This window comes from Sturnus vulgaris, chromosome 3 (genome assembly GCF_052056855.1).
Source record: "Sturnus vulgaris isolate bStuVul1 chromosome 3, bStuVul1.hap1, whole genome shotgun sequence".
NCBI classification, from domain to species: domain Eukaryota; kingdom Metazoa; phylum Chordata; class Aves; order Passeriformes; family Sturnidae; genus Sturnus; species Sturnus vulgaris.
Genome location: NC_142245.1, coordinates 46,458,218 through 46,478,079, shown reverse-complemented (window position 1 = coordinate 46,478,079; position 19,862 = coordinate 46,458,218). Strand labels below are relative to the sequence as shown.

The window sequence follows — 19,862 nt, the reverse complement described above, 5'->3', positions numbered from 1 at the left end:
CAACCTGATCTCCAATTTCTTTAATCATCATCAATACAGCATGACTGTGCAAAAGGAGAACCCTCAGGTGGAAGAAAAGCACGAGAGGGAAGGGGGCTGGACTGAATTGAACTGGGAACAATAGATCAAGATTTCATTTCAAAATCCAGGAGGAAAGTGGCAGCATTTTGACAGCAACCGCAGCAACACGACGGTTCTGTATTTTCTAGGTAAGAGAGAGAACAAGTGGAATGAGAATGACAGAGTGGAAAGGAGTCTTGTGCTACAGGAAAAGTATGAAAAAAGGTTGAAAAAGCTGCTTCAAGCTAACTCATCATTTTCTTTACAAATTATACATAAATGATGTCAACTTTGGAAGACAGCAAGTGCCTCCCTTAAGAAGCCTCATGGCAGCACTAAGCTTGGGCAACTGAATCTTTTACATCTTACTAACCAAGACAGCACTACAGCAGAATTTTTACATGAATAAGTTTCTAAACAATTTTACCAATATATGAGACAAAATCATATTTTCTCTCATTCAATGACAGATACATAAATGATACTTGCTCTCAAAATATCTCCATTTGTATTAAATACAGAAATTTCTCTTGCAGAAAGTATGTAAGATATCTTTTACATGTTTCCTGATCTTTCTGCACCATTCTATAAACACACTTGTGAGCACTGCAGAACTCGAAGGTGCTCATAGAGCTTCTGGATGAGGAAGATGTAAAAAAGCTTTCTCCTTTCCTGGAATAACAGTCTCAGAGAGGATGCAAGCTAACCCACTGAAACAGGAATGCATAACAGCCACATCTCCCAGCTGACTGAGCTCCACAGGCAGCTGGGCTAATTAAGTGCCTGTATGCCCACTTAGTTTCACAGATGTCAAAAGGAGAAAAGCCCTACCCAGGACTGGGAGCATAAAATGGTTTTTAACTTTTCTCCTGTTTCCAAGAAGTAGCAGGCCACTGGTAACTCCATAAGTACTAGCAATAAATGCTTGCAGTCAGATTTACTTGTTGAACAGAATGAAAAGTTGTTGAAATCTGAGGGGCTCACCACAACATTGAAACCATCTTGAATATCACAGTCACAGATCAAGATAAAATAACACACAAACCCCTTCTTCCAGTAACTGAGAGATGAGATAGTAAGGGTTTGGTTGTTTTTCTGTTTTGGTCTGGTGTTTGAGGGGGAGGGTATATGTTTTTTAAAACAGAAATCTGTATCTTTGAAGTGCTTTCACTAATACATCTTATACTAGCCGGAAAAATTTGAAAATAACCTTTTTTTTCTGATTTCAAGATTCAGTGTTTATATATCTTTAAATCCATTATACAGATTTCCAGGTATAGATAGCAACCCCAAGGAATACAAAATTCATTACAGCAATGAGGTTCTAGAATTTATTTCAAAGTGTGGGCTCCCCCACACTCAAGATTTTCAAAGAAAGGAAGTCAAGAACGGTTAGCAAGACTGCCCTCATCAAATGCAGATAAATGCAGTGTATTTCCTACTCTTAAGTCATTCAATTTACAAGCTTCCAGCTCATACTCCCCACACTCCAAACTGCCTGAATTATTACCCGTTACAGGGGTTGCTGACAAGTATATTCATGAGCATGACACAATCCAAGCATTATTTGTCTCCGAACTGTAACACAGACACGCACATTCATTCAGAAACAAAAAGCAGCTTCTGTGGCCAGTATCGTTTCCTCACAGCACTCAACATCATGCAAGAAAACATCTGAGAAAAGCAAACTGTTAATCATGCCTTAAAAGCCAGTAGCCTTGAGCCAAATAGCTGATATTCTGTCACTGCTACCCTAGTGTAATAACCATCATACACCCATCTTAAACATTACCTCCCTCTCCTGCTCATTTCTCCACAGCAGTCATACATAAACTGCTGTGAAAGATAAGGCGGCAGAGCACCCTTGGGACCAAAACAAAATCCACATTATGGCCCAAAACTCAGCGTATGTCTTCTATGCTGCCACAGTAGAAACAATCATAGGATCTGGAACAACACATCTGAGCATCTTTCATAGCAAGCAGCTTAACATATCTTTCAGCACTTGCTAAGTACAGTTCACGAGTTTCTCAGACACCACTTCCATCACCCAGACACAAAGCACACACTTTTTAGGGTGGGCTCCAAACCAAATTAAAGTAAGGATGACATATCGCCCTAATCAGGGCACACACAACCCAAACAGAAACACATGAACACGTATAACACAATTCCTAGGATACTACTATTAATCAGCTTTTTCATAACCCTAAAGCCACTCTGCACCAATTTGGCCACAGAAACAATATTAAATGCAATCTGTTCCAACCACTAAAACCCTTCTGCTACAATGCTGTATAGCAGCCTTTTCACAAATGAGAAACAGGCCCTAAACATTGAGACCCATAAGACAGCTTTTATGAAATATGCTTTAATAAATTCTTGATTTCCATTCCAGTGCCCTTCTCTCTTCTTCAGAAGCAAGAGAGAGCAAAATTATCTGAGACAGACTCATGCCAAATATGGATGACGAGGCCGGGATGCTGACAGAAGTCAACTACCACCCTGTTCCAAGAGGCTCCATATGTTACTTCTGGAACACCGTCTGGTCTGGGAAAGTGGAGCCTCAAGGGCAGTCAGGAAAACTGTGAATGTAGTCTTCTGCTTCTGCATCACTGAGATGACAGATTGCGTGGTTTAGCTGAAATTTTATTGTAAAAACAAACAAGGGCTCATCATAATGTGCATGATGTGCAATACTAACAGCGAACTAAATGCTTTCAGTTAGAATATCCTAAGGAAAAAAACCATCTATTTCTGGTGTCAGCTTTTGTGGGAAGAGAACCAACCTGAGAGTGAAAAAAGGCAAAGAGGGAAGAGAAGACAAGAAGGAGGTAGAAGAGGGTAAAGAAGCACTGAAGAACAGATAACCAGGAGAAGGTATTCAAATGAACAATCCAAACCTTGCAGAATGACCAAATCTGACATGTTATCCATTTGCACAGCTCTTAACCTCATATTTATTTGAACTTTTCTGCCCGGATAGAAAAGAACTTAAATAATTTAGGAGCTGCCAAAAGAGGCACATCCTTGAGAAGAACACTCAGGGCATGTTTTTCTAAGAGTTCAGTAAAAAGAACACTGCAATAGTATCTTATGCTTTGTTCTTTCAAGACACACTAAAACACTTTCAGCTGGCACTGCTTCCCTCTAAGAAAGACATACAAGTCCTGCCCGTACTAGGCACTGGCTCCTTGCACAGCCCAAGACAGTATGAGATGGCAAACTAGTTTCAGATTTTGATCTAATTGTAATTTCAGTGTAAACACAAAGCCCAAGAATATTTAAAGCAATTAATTAAAAATTCAGCTTTCTTTGTAAACATAATTTCTGTTGAAGGAATGATAGAAAAACGCATGTGATTATGTATGATCACATTTTATACAGCTTCCACTTAGCTGCAAGCAAGGGTTAAAATAGAAAAGAATCTCAATCTACAAATAATTAACTAAGAGAATGAATGATACATTTCCTTACCAAAGTGGCTTACTGTGGGAAACACTAATGACAAATGCCTCTCCTGTCTGGCCAGAGAGGGTACGCCCACTCTTATCCACAATAGTTCCAGAAACCTAAATATCAATTGAACACAGAGAAAGGAGAAGAATTAAATGCACAACAAAATGAAAAATTAAAATGGGTGAACTGCTATAACTCATAGTAGAGAAACCTGTGCTCCACTTAAAGTGATGAGGCACAACTCAAACAGAAAAATTAAACCCTTTTTACCATATAAATGTTCAAATATTTTTTCTAGGAGAAAGAAGACTGGTCAAAGATTTTTGTCTTTCCCTCTCTCCCCACTCCTCAGGGGGGAAAAAAGAAAATGAAAGCAAAAGGAAAAAACTACTCTGAAACACCCAGCAGCCAGGTAGCCTGAATACTATGGTATCACTCTGATGACAACCTCTGAACCAATCTGCAGGGCTTTTTGTTCAGGCAGCTATCAGCAGTCACCTTCTCCTCACCTCCCCATTTAGGTTATTTCAGGTTTTAGGAGTACTATTAAGTTGTTTGGTGGTGGTTGGTGGAAAGGTGGGAGAGGTGGGTCTAACCTCAAAAACAAGTTACTCCTTTCACCACAAAGGAACAGCAAATGTTGCGACTCACTGGAAGTTTTAACCTGTATAATCACATTTCTTTAGCAGTATACAGAAGATGTGCAATTAATAAATAATTATGAAGTCGAGAATTTCGGAGGCATCTGAGTGAGCCAGGAAAAGCTCCTCAGATGTCCTGGTTCTGGCCAGGATAAGGATAATTCTTGCAGTAGCCAGGAGCGGGGCATGGTTACAACAGAGGGCTTGGGAGATGCTGGTTCCAAGCCAGAGGGAGCAGTCAGGGTGGCACGGCTGCAGTCAGGTTGAGCTCCATGGTGAGCATTTTTGCATGTGAATCACTTGATCTTTTATACACTTTTGTTATTAATATTGTTGCTGTTACGTTCCTCTTCTTATTGCTGTTTCCAGTAAATTGTTCTTACCTCAACCCCTGATCTTTACCTTTTGTGCTTCCAATTCTCCTCTCTGTCCTGCCACAGGGAAAGAGAGAGGGAAAGAAAATGGGGGAGCAAGAAGGCAGCGCATCGTTTGGAGAATCTCACTGAGGACACTGATTTGCAGAGCACCATTCCTACACCACAACACTAGGTCTAAAAGCCTTTTTTTCCAGAAGATGGAATGGGTTTAGAAGACTCCATGAGAAAGTAAATCCACTATTTACTTCAAAGCATGCTTTAATATTGATGCCACGTCCCACCTTCTAAGTACTCAGTCAAGGAAGGTGATCAGTGGAATTTAGAGAGTTGTGCTAAGGGTTGTAACTTCCCAAAGTAACTGAATTGAAAAGAGAACAAAGAATGAAGAACCAGGCTTAAGGACCACTCTGTTCAAGGCAATGAAGACAAAAACTCAACTCAGAAAACTCTCTGTGCTAACTGACCAAGCACAAAGTTGTGAACACAGTACTTCTACACAATAACACCTCCAAACTAGTCTTTACTGTTCTAGAAGCTAAAGAGACTTTTATGAATGCAATTTCCAAGCTCACTAGGGGTGAAGCAAAACATCAGAAACTACAAAGAAAGAAATGGAAAAGGCAGAAAACATCACTAGGCTATCACATAATCCCTGACGTCTGCATTTTGAATGCTGTATTCTATTGTCATTCCACTCTGCCTTGAGGAAGTGGAAAACAAAAATGGGTCAATAATGAATGAACCAAATGGTTCAGCTAAATAGAAGAGAACTCTTCGGGCTGAAAAAAAGATGACTAAAGCAAGTTCTCACAAAGGACTACAAATGGTGTAACTATGCAGCAAAGAAAACACAGAACAGCTGCTCATTATCACTTTCAAGAGATAAACGACAAGACACAATAGAAGTTATCAGGTGGACTGCCCAAAAGTAAGCAAACTTTCAAACCAGCACATTCATAAGCTGTGAAAGTTACTGGCAGATTATGTTGTAGATGCTTGGGTCCCACATAGATTGGAACACAGATGCAAGGAAGGAGTCAGAACTTTCAAAACAATCTTATTTTTTTCCTGTATTTCTCCCAATGCATTCATGACTGACAGCTATCAGAAAAAGACACATCAAAGAAAGAATATGGAGTAAGACAGATTTGTCTGACTTCAAACAGCCACTCATTCTACTAGAAAATATGTCACAATTTGTTTAATTTCATCCTTGAAGCACTAGTTCCTATTGCCCTCAAGACAGCAAGTCTGAAAAAAAAAAACATAATTAGACCTTTTCTTTTGGAAATATGCAGAATTAATACACATTAGCATAAAGTCATTCCTTAGTATATGGCTTGATCTGCTGAACAGAGCTACCCAAAGCTGATTTCACAAAACTGTAAGAGGTTTTACTTTCACGATCATGTGGAAAAGAGTACATTTCCAATAAACTCATTTCCTTCACTTCAAAGCACTTTAATCAACTGCCATCTCAGCTAGTTCACAAATGAAGCTTAAGGATATGTAAAATATTGAAATATACTTACAAATATGGGTCGGGAAGCATACTCTTCCTCAAACAACATCTGGAGTGCAAAAAGAGCTGCCTACAGAAGAATATGTTGCAAAACATTAATGATGTTTTGAGAGTTCTTCAGATTGTTAATTTCTTTTTGTTTCTATAGGTTTGATGCCCTATTTTTAAAACTTATTTATTTATTTGTTTGTTTGTTTATTTATTCCCTGGCTGATTATGCAACTTGCTAGCTCATATCGCCTGCCAGAACTTACTACACTCAGGAAGTTTTACCCTTAGCCCCAAAATCTTCCAGATGTTACCAAAACATATTTCAGAACAAGAAGAAAGGAAGTATCACAGGGAAAGCAAAGAAGACCAAGACTACTCCAAAACCCAAATCACATCAGCACATAATTCTCCCACATATATGCAGCACAATCCCTACCCCAAATATGGTTGTGTGTACTCTTCCCAGTACACATTCACTGCCCTTGAGTCTGTTTAGACACATAGTTCCCAAAGGGTTCCAACCACCACAAATTTTTACAGTAAGAACTGCAAGTGACTCCTTTGAAGGTCCTGAAAACGTCCTCCCTCCTTAGGGTAAGAAAGCTGGCCGTGAACATGCACTTAGCATTATGTTAAGCCTATAGGCTCCTAGCCAAACATCCATGATGACTGGTCAGATCTGCAAAGGGCGAGTGATGTGACTGCACATGTTATTCAGCCTGTGGAAAAAAGCCTAAAGAAACACTGTGTACGTATCCTGCCAGATTTTTCCACATAAAACTGCAAGACAGTATAAATACCCTAACAACCCCCTGCACTGAGCAGTTATTAGATAGAGGTGTTAAAATCCCATGAATTGTGGCATATTTCAACATTTTATTCCTTCTATTTTACCTTTCTAATCTTCCATTCCAATTTATTCCTTCTTAAAACTGATGGCAGAGTTCCCCCCTAGAAAACGCCTTTTAATAGGCTTACAAGCCTTCCCACACCTGAAACCAGATTCACTGGACATTTCCTCTCCAGTGGGCATCCTTTGGACAGACATGCTTACAGTGAAAAATACAATCAGAAGCATTTGGAGATGTTGAGCAATACAGTAGAGCTTCTGGGAATAAGAGGACAGCTGGCACAGACAGCCAGAAAGATACAAATGGCACATATTAAGAGAAACCTTCTGGAAAAGGCTGATTAAAAAACATGTCCTCACATTCCACCCGCTTGCTATCAACTGAAGAGCCTTTTCATGTATTTAATAAACAGTAGCTGATAGCTCAAAGAATACTATCTTGAATTTCCCTAGGTAGTACACCAAATACTTACATTAGTGTGGTGGGGCTTTTTCCCCAGAAATCTCACCTTAGCATTGGCAGTATCAAATATGGTTTCCACCAGCAAGATATCAACTCCTCCATCCAAAAGTCCTTTGGCTTGTTCTGTATAGGCCTCAACCAGTTCATCAAAAGCTGCAAAACAGAAATTATGTTAATTTCATGTGGAGAAATGCCTATCAAGACTACTGCCTAAGTCAAATAACTTGGTTATAAATACTTACTTATGTTCCTGTAATCTGGTCTCTCCACAGATGGTGACACAGAGAGTGTTCTGTTTGTTGGACCCATGGCTCCAGCAACATATCTCCTAATTCCTAGACCAAGGCACAGGAGGGGAAAAAGACCCTAAACAGTTTAGCTCTGGCTTTACAGTGACAGTCAATGTAAAATACTTCTGAGGATACCACGACAGACATATCATTCAACGATGAAGAACTATAAAACAGGAAACTCTTGTCTCAAATCTAGAGTTTAGACAGCACAGGATCACCTAGCACAGCCAATTTTTTTATTTTAATCCAACAGGATGTTCAATGTATACTCACAGGACAGAACATTTCTAAAAAGGTCAGCTGTCTCAATTAATTTTTGTTCTAAGAGAATAATTTGTCTCTAACACCAGAAATTTCATCTAATTTCTCTAAATGCACAGCATAGAACTGCCCTGGCATTTTTCACTACATAGCCTTATTTGAATATTCTGGTATGTGTCATAAAACCCTCACTTTTTAAAAGCATATTCGAAATCTCTTTTTTTACTGCATACTGTGAATCACATCAGTAAGGTGCTATCTGAACAGTAGCAGCACTGTTAGCCTGAAATACAGTTTGACTCTAGAATACAATTAGAAATGAGTCTTTGAAAGAACATTGTCTACGGGAGTGCAAAGGAGCTCTAATCCCTCTCATGTAATGCCTGGAAGGCATCGGTAGAAATGAAATGAAAATATTAAGATGATTCCATTAGTTACCAAATAAAGTTAAACCACTAAACAAACACTAGGATCAGCTGATAATCCATGTTTACCTACAATCAGCTATCCTAATTCTGGAGTACAAAGACTTGTGCTGTACAAACCTAAGAAACTTCTAACAGTCTCTGCTGAATTTATTTTCTCTAAAACACGTCTGAAGATGTGTATCACCTGCGGTCTAAACCAGACAGGCACAGGACAGCTGTGCTGAAGAACACCTTAAGGACTAGATCCTTCAAACATAATGAAATTAGTGTGATATAAACAGAGATAGGAAAATGCTGTTACTGTGCCTAACTTGCAAACATGCACAGCGTCATTTTATGTCCCCATAATGTAAACCATCAAGCTATCCTCTAGTTAGCAACATTTCAAAGATTGCAGCATTGTCAAAACCACGAACAAGTAAAAAGTTAAAATAGTACTAACCTGTCTGAGCAGTTACAGTGTCTGCTGCTTTTCTGGCCACCTGTGCAGAGACTCTGTTTAATCGATATGCCTGGAACAATCACAGAAAATTACTGAGCAACCTTTAGTTCAGTCCAGGGTAACTCATCTCCAGAGAAACACATTTGCATCCAGCAGCTGCCATATTCTCTGAAAGGTCCCCAAGTCACACGAGGATGTATCAGGACTATCAGGAGGCTTCAAGAGAACAGCTCAATACATCTCAGTAACGGTTATATGGCAGGTTCATTCCGTGCATGCCACAGCCTACAGCTCCTAATCATAAAATTTCATTCTTTAATGAATTAATTTCATTAAATGAATAAATAAATAAATCCTGCTGAGATTAACAGTAGCTGAAGGACAGGACTTTGATAACAAAATTAGCCTACTCTTAAGTTCACTTTTTATTCAACTAGTGTATTTCCAAGTATTTAGTGTCATATATTTCCCCAAATTCTCAAAACAATACATAACAAAAACCAGGCACAATAAATGCAAACTAGAAAGGACTTCTACATACACCAGCACAAACAACACAGAAGCAATATCCAGGAAAAAAGCAGCTCCATTGTGGCATTTGGTAAGTTGAAAGGACTGAAGCAAAATAACCCTGTTCACAGAACTGAGAGATCCGTGAATGCTCAAACAAAAACCAGGACTAATTATTATTGCCTATACCTCTGCCAACAAGAAGCACTCTATGTCTGTGACACAGCAAGTGCAATTGTCCACAGCAGCAGAAAGGAGCTGTGATCCCATCACATGGCTCAAGAGGTAGCAGGCAGCTGATAAGCACAACACCAGTGAATCCTGGGACTAAGCTAATCTTGGTTTGCTAGGACATGATTAATATTTTAATGTGTAAGTAGTTTAGCATTCTTACCAAATGCTCAAGGCCATAGTCAGCCTGTGCAACTCGGGTGCTGCTGAAAGTGTTGGTTTCAATGATGTCAGCGCCTGACAGCAGGTATTCCTGCAAGACATGAGAGAAAAAAAGCCTGAGGTATGGAATGCAATTTACCCAACCACTTGGTCTCATCCAGTTGACAAAAAGTCACAAATCATTTCCCAATTCAAAGCTGATCAAACTCTAAAGGCCTTATTCAAAAGCACAGGGTCAAAGCAATAGAAGTGTTCCATATAATCAATTTTCAGAATTTCAGTGTCATCCACACTTTCTATTAACAAGTGACATTTATAGAGTCACCTCTGCCACTGGAGCACATTCTAGATTTCTGCACAGGGATATGGTCAGACACAGTCCAATCACCATCAGCAAGCAAGGGCTGTTGTGCGAAGAATCAGAGAAGGCCCAAATGAAACAACAGAAATACTAGAAAATTTAAATTATTTGTACAGCACAAGAGCATGCTAGGACGGAATACAAGCTTAGGAGAATTATGTTTTGTGCAAATCTCATTTAAAGTTTAACTAATGACCGAGATTCACAAAACATTTAAGACTTCTGCTCCATTTTGGTTTTCTAATTCCCACTGAAGTAAACTAAAATCAACGCAAACTTAAACATTTTTGCAGATTCTAGCCTGCATTTGTATAAGCTCTATCAGCTGTCCTTCTCCCTAACTCATCTTTTTGAACCCTTTGAACCCTGATCATATGATCATGATCATATTCAAGGACATTAAAACTCTTGAAGTGTTAATCAAAAACACTGATGCCACCATTGAACATAAACCCCTCAGGTTTTCCTACAAGAAGCAGAAGTCATTGAGCTCAAAAGTGCAAATAAAGTCTTGATCCAAAGGACAGCTGAAAATAAATTTGTTTTAAAACATGTTTTGCTGCAAACAAATATGCTTTTTCTCAATTCCTCTTGAAAACATATAAAAACATCTACAAATAGATATATGAAAATATACAAGCTCTTACATGTCAACCAATAACATATTAATTTTCTGAAAATTATCTAAATGTGGTTAATGTATATTCCAGAAGGAAATAACATACTCAAAGCAGAAAGTTAATTTTTGCCTTTGAAAATACATCACGTCTCTTGCCTTTGAATCTGACCTTGCCAGCCAAGGTAGAACTAACATTTACTTTTTAAGCTACTGATATTTGTGAGATCTAACTCACTGGGTCATTAACCAAAAAAAAACCCCAAAATTAAGTATTTCTTTGTAGAAATATTTTCAACTATTATTGCAAGTTCCTTCTTGTTCCATCCAGTTCTCAGAAGAAATAACCCCTGTAGCTGTAAAATATGAAGTCACCACCCATTCCTCAGAAAACTTCTGACCCAATAGCTGCTGCAGGGATGGGTACCAAAAAAGACAGTTCTTTTTTTGCACTCTTCCTAAAGCACCTATAACTGGCCATGACAGGTAACAGCTACTTGGTTTGAGTCAATACATACATTCTCAAGTAACATCACTATTGCCCTGCTAAACCTGTCAAATTCAACTGTTAAAGCAGCTTACCCTATTAAAACCACAAACTATTATAAATTCCAAGATTCATGAGCACTGTTGCTCAGTTGAACTCAATCTACAGATTGAGTAGAATTTGTAATTCTACTTCTGAAATTTTTATAGGTCAAAGACTGATTCCTTCCAGCTCATCATTCTTAAAATCCAGAGAATGGCAGTTAAAATTTAATTTAAAAATACAGATTACCTTCCAAGTTTAACCAATATAAGCCAAATCGTATTCTCATCAATGAAATACAGATTTTGTCAATAAATAATTGTAAAAGCCCAGAACAGATGTGAGGCTTCAACTGAATAACTAATAACTGCAACAATATTCAAGTATTCCAATTATTGCAGTAAGACCTATGAATACCTGCAACTCAATAAATATAAGACTTAGGAAGTTGTTTTTTAAAGTCTAATCAAGACAGGCAAGCAATGAAATCTATTTGCAAATTCCCAATCATCAGCAGATTAGACTGTTTTATTCTCTGGGCCACATGTTAATATTCTAGGGAAAAAACAAGACTGTGGAAGCACATATACTCATTAGGAAGCTCATATACTCATAGGCCTACTTCAGGCTGCCACATCTAACAGCCCTTTAATACAAATTAAAGAAAAACATCTAGAATTCAGATATGTCCTACTTATAATGTATTTCAAGTGCTAGCCGAGAATAAGAAGAGGAAATAAAAATGAAATAAACCAGAATCTGCAATTAACAGAAACACATCAGGGACATAAGTCAAAAAGGGATTTAAAAACAGCATTTCATGGGTGACATCAGGAACCAAGACAAAAATGCTGTGCTCACACAAGCAGAACAGTCAAATCTGCTCATTCTTTTTCACATGGTTACCTAGCATTCTTTTCCCTATTCCCAAAAGACAGTGGAGAGCCAGAAGTCTGTGGTATGGAAAAGGGGAGTGCAGAGGCCAAGTTCTCCCTCTTTCTCTTGTCGAGAGACAGAAACCAGAACCACCAACCTTGTGTATGTCACAGATTATATCAGGCTGAGTTATACTGAGAAGGTCATTATTGCCTTTCAGAGGCCTGGAATGATCTTTAAATTCCTGCCCTCGGAAGTCCTCTTCTGTCAGCGCACGTTGCTGGATCATGGTCCCCATGCCCCCATCCAAAACCATTATCCGCTCCTGCAGAATAGATTCAATTTCATCTTCCACACTCTTCTGGGGATCTGCTGGAAAAAGATGAACCCAGTATTTAAGGAGTTCTGAAATTCCCTGTCTATACATATGGCCAACCTGAGCTCTTCCCATTCAAGAATAAAGTAACTAATCCTCTACTGAAATCAGACAGTAATTGGTTTACTTCACCTGCAGTTCCAATCACCTGATGTAAGGTAAGCTGCATCTCTCCAAATACAATTGAGCTCAACTGGTCCTTTACCTAAGGACAGTCACTCACACACAGTCAACCACAGAAAAAATTAACAGAAGTTCAGAGGGCATACATGAAAATCCCTACATAAACTAGTTTCCAAAACTAGTTTGAAAAGTGTGATAATTTCCACTCCAGCAATGTTTGAACAGCAGTGCAGAGCTGCCTCTTGGTACCAGACACCACACTGTAAGTGGTACACAAGTGCAAAACAGAAATTAGTAAACTTCAGCAAAAAACAAACAAATACCCACATCTACTCTAATTGCCTATATCATAATGATAAAAAGAAATAAACTGAGCAAACAAAACCATTTTTCAACTGAATCCTAAATTGCCTTAGGATTAGAGTAGTAAATGATAGCTTGACAAACATCAGGATATGCCAACGGATAATAGCAAGGCTTTACTTCCTTTTGCACAAAAGTAACAAGATAATCTTTTCCTCCACAATAATGCCAGAACAAAAATATATCACGCAAATCTCACGGTTAATTGTAAGATATTGAGCGGAGTAAATGTAACCACGACTGAAACAAAATACTGCAGACATTTCAGCACTATCATTAGAAATTAAGATGCAGTACTGCTTCAAGATCCCAAACACAGCCCATCCCAAACATTAACCAAAAAGCTTTATCTGAGGCATTAAAAAACAAACAAAAACTCAATCAAATAAACAAAAAACAACTGATAAAACTCCCAAGACCACAGCAAAAGTAATTATACTTTTCCCCTTTAGAACATTCACAGAATTATTTCAGAATGCAAATACACATACAGAATCACAGAGTCAGGTCAGGTTGGGAAGGACCACAGGGGCTCATCTGGTCCAACCTCCCTGCTCAGGCAGGGTCATGCTAGAGTGCATGGCATAGGATTGAGATCAGGCAGTTCTTAAATATCTCCAGTGAAGGAGACTCAACAACCTCTCTGGGCAATCTGTTCCAGTGCTCAGTCACCCTCACAGTGAAGAAGTTCTTCCTCATATTCAGGTGGAACTTCCTGTGCATCAGTTTCTGCTCATTGCCTCTTCTCCTGATGGCTGGCAGCATTGAGAAGTGCCTGGATCTATCCTTCTGGCACCCTCCCTTTAGATACTTACAGGCATTGATAAGATTGTACATATAACAAAATAATCGAACAACCTCTTTTCCAAAAATCCAAACTACAAGAGTAGGACCCCACTGATGTTTCACAAACATGTGAATGATGTGCTATTCTTCATCTGCTTCCTTCATTCAGCTTCATCTTACTTTTAAAGACTTCTTTTGTGTTTAGGTTATGAACTATCATCAAAGCCTTTGTAAAAAAATGAATTCCAAGGCACAAAACTATCCTCATGTCTCATTACAACATAACTTACAACTACACACAATGGTATTTAAAAATCACTGGAAACTGCTAACTGATTTGACTTTTTTCCTTCTGCATCTTCTGTTTTAACATCAGTACTCTTAAAAAGCAATGTGCTGGAGAGAAGCTGAGGCCATGAGGAAAGCATTGCAAGGTTCCATTTATACCAACACTCTGGAAAAACAGCTCTAAATCAGAAGTAGTCTCAGCATGAAGAGAAGTCAAAGAAAATGTGCTCTACCAAGTATGAAGCATTTGAAGGCAGATTAAAATACCGAAAGTAAGCCGCCCTTGCTTCAAGTTGAAAGTTTTAACATCACACAGGCAAGCTCAGCAGGTTCTTACATAAGAGCTTAAATCTACTCACACTAAACCATCAAATTATTCATGAAAATAAAATCAATCCTTGAGCTAAAGGCTTTTAGAAGCAAGACACAAAAAACTGTATCTCAAAGTAGGTCTGCAGTGCAGACTCCCAATGGAGTGTAACTCACATGCTTCCAAGAGCCACAGGCCAGGGAGACACACAGGCACTGAAGCTCACTGGGGCTTTAACAAGCCTCCTAAGCCAACTCCTTGGCCCTGAGAGCTGCAGCCCAGACAGCTGAGATGGGCTATTGGAGTCCTCCCAGAACCAGTCCTGCTTTCTATAGGCTTTAATCTACATGCTCCCCAACTATCTCCTCATCCACACTGGAAGGCAAAGATTTACCCTTTGGTTGTAATCCTGCGCCTCACCTGGTCCATTTTGCTTTCTCTATGCTTGCCTCACTGAACAGAAGCAATGAGCAGTCTACAGTTTTCTGATCATAGGAGCACAGATTTCTACCTCATTGCTGCAAAAGCCTTACTCAAGTTTTCCATATCTGTGTTACTTCAGCAGCATCAGTGCCAGAGACATGCAGACTGTTTTACATAGGAATGCAACAGCTCCAAGCCCAACAAAAGTCAAGTTACCTGTCCTTGCTATGGATAACATCTGACTCTTCTTCCAATAGGAGCATGCACTACTTCAAGTCATGCCCTGGCATATTTGATGGTGCAATTTCAAGTTGAAAACAAAGTCTGCAGACTCCAGAAATCAAGGAAGTGCTGAACTCTGCTCTTGGGACAAAAGCAGGGAGGGAGCTAGGAATCAGTTATACTAACAAGTACCATCATCTTAATTCAGCATTCAGCTCATGCAATTCCCCTCTCCAGCATAAACAGGGTGCAGAATATTACAGAATAAAAGAAAAAAGTGTTTGGACAAATTCCTAGGCAGGGAAAAATCAGGTCAGCCTTTTCTTTTTTGTTGTTTTTGCTTACGAACCCTGCTCCTACCACTGCTCAGCCAGTAGCTGATGAAATTTTTTTTTTAATAAAGGTCACTGGTGAGCTTTGGGAAATGGATATCTTTTTCCATTCAGGAGTGTCCAGGAAAACAAACTGCTTCTATAGCTATAACAGAAATAGTAGCAAACTAGCAGTGGTAACAGGACCAATTACCCAGATTTTACACTCTACTGAAACGTAAAACATAGAGCCCATTACCACAGAGTGTGGTAGAGCTGGAACTAGTTTAAAGACCATACCAAATGAACAAAAATAACAGCTCTTACCTAAAAGTCAATGGGACACAACGCAAAATAATAAATCCTAATACTCTGCTTTACTTCTCCAAGATAAACCCTTGTCTTGAAATCATATGAGCAAGGGAATTACTTGTCTGCAACAGAGAAATTATCTGAGTTACAAGAACTCTTCTTCCTTGTAGGGTGGCTGTTCACCCCTACAGTCAATTGCTAACAATGATAAACTTCTGCCAACTCTAACCTTCCATTTTTCACAATGGAAGCAACTAAACAGTCAGGGAATAAGACAAGATGATGTTCCTTCATCTCCTTATCCCAATCTAATCTCACACAGGTCATATGTGCAGAATTGAAGGGATGTGTGTTTTCTACAAGAAACACCACTTCAAGGTTGCTATTTGCTCTAAACCAAACTTTTGTGATGCCTGCAATGATTCTCAAAAGGTATCGTTTTTTATTATTGATGCACTTCCATTACAAATTTATTTTTAGTATAAAACAGTCCCATATACAAGTACTTGGAAGGGAATAAAGGATTACAAGTTGTTTCCAAAGCTTTTATAAAGGAGCAACCCAACTGTGACAGTATTAGAGTATTTTCATCACATTAATGTGCCAGAACACAGGCAGAGGAACTTGCAGAGAGAGAGGCACTTACAGGACTTGCTGTTTCCTAGGTTTACCAGCTCCTCTCTTGACTGGAAACAGGGCCTCTCCATATTTGCACATCCAAATTTAACAAATCAACCCCAACAGCTCCAAACACAAGTCTCCCCATAATTCAAAAAATTACTGTGCAGCATGCAGAATTTGCAGTATTAGTATCCAGAAAGGATGCTCTTGCAATCAGCCTGCCACAGACAAGCCATAATCACAGCATTATTTGCTGCTCTATTAATTAAATTCTATCCAACTGGATGTCCTCTGGCAATAGTAAGAGCTTCATGAACTGCAGCAACAGATGTTGTTACACAGGTCCTCTGCAACAGTGAGCAGCAGCACCCTGTTGCTATGTTGTTACCCAGCCTATCCAAAGAGAGAAGTATTGGATTTTACCACATCACCTTGGGCAACTATGTGCACCTTCCTAATATTTCCATGTCAGCCCCGTCTTATGAACCATTCAGTTCTTACAGAACAGGCAGACAAGATACGTACGTACCCAATGCATTTACAAAGTTAGCTTGAGAGCCAACCAACCACTACAAAAGTCACTGAATTTTCAGAATAGCAGAGTCCTGTTAGCTGTGGCCACTGTCTCTAGCTAAACATTCAAATCCCAGTTTAGAAATCTCCCCTCCCTGTGTTAGAACCACAAATGCTCATTTTCTGACATTTAACTGTTCACAACAGATACTCATTACAGGCAGGACTCACAGGCAAACACACCTGCATGGCCTCACTTTGTGGGATGTCCTGCCCCTCAAAGGCTAGGGAGCAGCATTGTGCTCAGCTTCTCCACAACCCACTCCTGAACCCAGGTCCTTTTCCTCACTGCCAGAGAGACACACTTACTGCCACCTACTGCCTCGTGCCCGCTCGCTGAGGCTCCACAAATATCACGGCACCAAACTTTTGCTTTTATCTATGCAGAACTTCTCTTCCACTGCCACGACACCTTCACACCTCCCATTTCAGCCAAACCCATTCGGTTCTGCAGCAGGGCAGTCGCTAGCCCATGGCTTGATCCCAAACGGCACGGGAGAAAAGGCAGGGCAGGGCAGGTGATATCAACATCCTCTTTGCCAGAGGAACCTGGAGAAACCTGAGGCCACCGAAGCTGGCTACGGAGTCGGTGCCGAGCAGGACCGCAGGCCTGTTTTGACATGCCGAGGGATGCAACCCCGACCAGAAGCACAGCCTCAGCACCAGGAATTCTCTCACGAGTATTGAAAGGCGAAGGGCTTGGGATCTCTGCTGGCGGCAGCACCACTGAAAGCAGCCACCGACAGACCAGTCCATTTTAAAACACCAAAGCCTTTACTTATCTTCCCCATCCAATGACTTCTGTTTAACCCGTGAAATGGCACTTTTGACTCAAGAGCCCCGAGCAGCTGGAGAACACCCAGCCCCTCCCACCGAACCCCAGTTTTCACTTTCCCGCCATAACTGCGCCGCCGGACGGATCGGTGCGGGTACCCTGAGGTCCCTCCCGACCCCTCCCTGGCAGGATGCAGCTGCTCCAAGGGGCCGGCGTCAAAAAGCGCGCACTCGCGCACTCACGCGCGCACTCACGCGCGCACTCACGCGCGCACTCACTCCCTCCCTCCCGACACGGCACACGCGGCTTCTGCAGAAAAGTTACTCGCGGTGCGTTAAGGGACGCTCCCGGCTGCACCGAGCGGCGGGCATCACCAGGGAATGGCAAGGGCGGGCGCGGCCGCCGCCCCTCACTGCCCGCCCGGCCACCCCCGCCGCGGTCCCCCCGCGCGCCCGGCGCTCGCGGCCGTTACCCGGCGGCCCCGTGGGCGCCATCGCTGCCGAGACGTCACCGCCCGCGGCCGGGGCCCGCGCGCAGCCCGTGACGCGCGAGCTCCGCCCCGAGGGCGGGCAGGGAGCGCGCGCTGCCCTTGGCCTGAGGGGAGCGGGCGGCGTCTGTCCCTGGCGGGCGGACAGACAGACAGACAGATAGACAGACAGACGGACCCAAACAGACGCACAGATCCAGGCGACAGCTCGGCCTTCGAACTAACTCACCTCGCGTCAAATGCCCCGGGGGAGGGATGGTTTTGGAGCCAGGCAGAGCTCAGTAAAATTGAGTTGTCTCACATCGCGGGGAGAAGCGGGGCGGGGATATGGTGTAGGGGGACGATTCTTTAAAATTCAAGCGACGAATGCGCTGCAATGAGAGACAAATGTAGTGTTGGGAGGAGGCATGTAAATGTTCCTTACGGAAGCTGGAAGCCGGACTTGTCAGTGATGTATGGATACACGTAGACCTGGAAGCAAGATCATACTAAAGGAATCAAATCTAAGTCACAGTTTGCTTGACAGTCGAACAAAACAAATAAAATGTGACATATTTTGACACAAGGGTTTCACGTCTCGTGGTACATCCTTCCAACTGCTTATATGAGGACTCACCTTTTAAGAGAAAGATTTGCAGAGCAGCCCTGTAATCACCACGCTGTGCACAGAATTTACTGCCAAGAGTTAAAGTACCTCAAAGGAATAATCAGTCCTCTCAATTCATCGTAGTGATTGAAGTGCCAATAATAAGCATGGGGAACATTGTCATTTAAACTAGTTCAGTGGTCAAGATATGAAAAGAAGGAAGCCTGTAAAACGGATCATTGACCAGCCCTTCCTGTTGAAATAAGTTAAGCAAACAAAGCAAATGCTGCAGGTGAAGATGTGGGGACCGCTGGTTCTGAGTTAACAGGAGCAAACTGAGGTGCTTCCCTCCCTTAGGTGCCTGGGCCTCAGCTGTGTGCGGCAACATAAAGCCTTCTATCAGCTCAGAGTATGGGTTGCTATTTAATAATGGCTTCCACACTTCCCCTGGAAAGTCTTTAAGGGACTCAAAATGAGTTCAAAGCCACTAGTGTAGGCAATTCCTGGAAGCTAAATATTCACTGTTTAATTTTCTTTTGAGACACAGAAACAGTGGTTACAAACTTTTTTGAGTCCAATGTGATGTAGGAACTTTCATAATCAACTGTCACTTTGGTCAATGGTAAATCAAGTATATATATTTAAAAGTTCACCTTATGTTTAAATAGTGTATATATCTCATTCATTTTCAGAAGAAATGCAGGCAGCCTAAAGATCAACTAGGTAGTAGTCTAACTTCAGTTGTAGAGGCCATGCTCAACTTTTGAATGCCAGAAGACATTGTTGGAGAGCAGACCTTACCTATCAGCAAACCATTGCAGTGGTCAGCCTGAGCTCCTAGTGCAAAAATGTGTCCCAAAATTCCAGTGTAAAATGTGATTGTCGGGATACCCATACTCATCAAAAACCTAACAACAGAAGTGGAATACACTTAACAGAAGCAGAAGTTAGGTATTCCTACTGAATGCCTAATTTGATCCCTAATACACACAATTTGCATAAATTACAGAGATGGGCAATGTTTTGAGAACTGCTCTTTATGAGATTTTATGGGGTGCATTTCCTTGCTTGACTTTTTGACAGCTTCTGAACTTTTTTTGTCATGTCACATAACACTATGAAAATTTCCTCTGGCAACAGTGCAGGTTAAAATGCTCACAGTTGCTTTGTGGCAACAGATCTTTGTACCACAGCTCAGCACGTCCTTGCATGTGCTGATGTAGTTGTTTGTATA

General features: G+C 40.9%; 1 protein-coding gene across 5 annotated transcripts in view; it reads right to left on the bottom strand.

Moving 5' to 3' along the window:
• Positions 1–18,291, bottom strand: part of MTR (5-methyltetrahydrofolate-homocysteine methyltransferase) — a 50,003-nt gene extending 31,712 nt beyond the window's left edge. The window contains exons 1-8 of one of the 5 annotated variants that reach the window (XM_014874600.2): positions 18,272–18,291; positions 12,230–12,441; positions 9,692–9,781; positions 8,788–8,857; positions 7,606–7,698; positions 7,410–7,516; positions 6,070–6,129; positions 3,538–3,632 (exon numbers count right to left, since the gene is read on the bottom strand). In XM_014874600.2, the coding sequence (XP_014730086.2) occupies positions 3,538–3,632; positions 6,070–6,129; positions 7,410–7,516; positions 7,606–7,698; positions 8,788–8,857; positions 9,692–9,781; positions 12,230–12,388 (674 nt within the window). In that variant the 5' untranslated portion in view covers positions 12,389–12,441; positions 18,272–18,291. Of the gene's footprint in view, positions 1–4; positions 145–3,537; positions 3,633–6,069; positions 6,130–7,409; positions 7,517–7,605; positions 7,699–8,787; positions 8,858–9,691; positions 9,782–12,229; positions 12,445–18,027; positions 18,076–18,271 lie in introns of those variants that run through there. The other 4 variants (XM_088161534.1, XM_014874592.2, XM_088161535.1 and 1 more) reach the window with 4 other exon arrangements.
• Between the last annotated feature and the right edge of the window lie 1,571 nt (positions 18,292–19,862).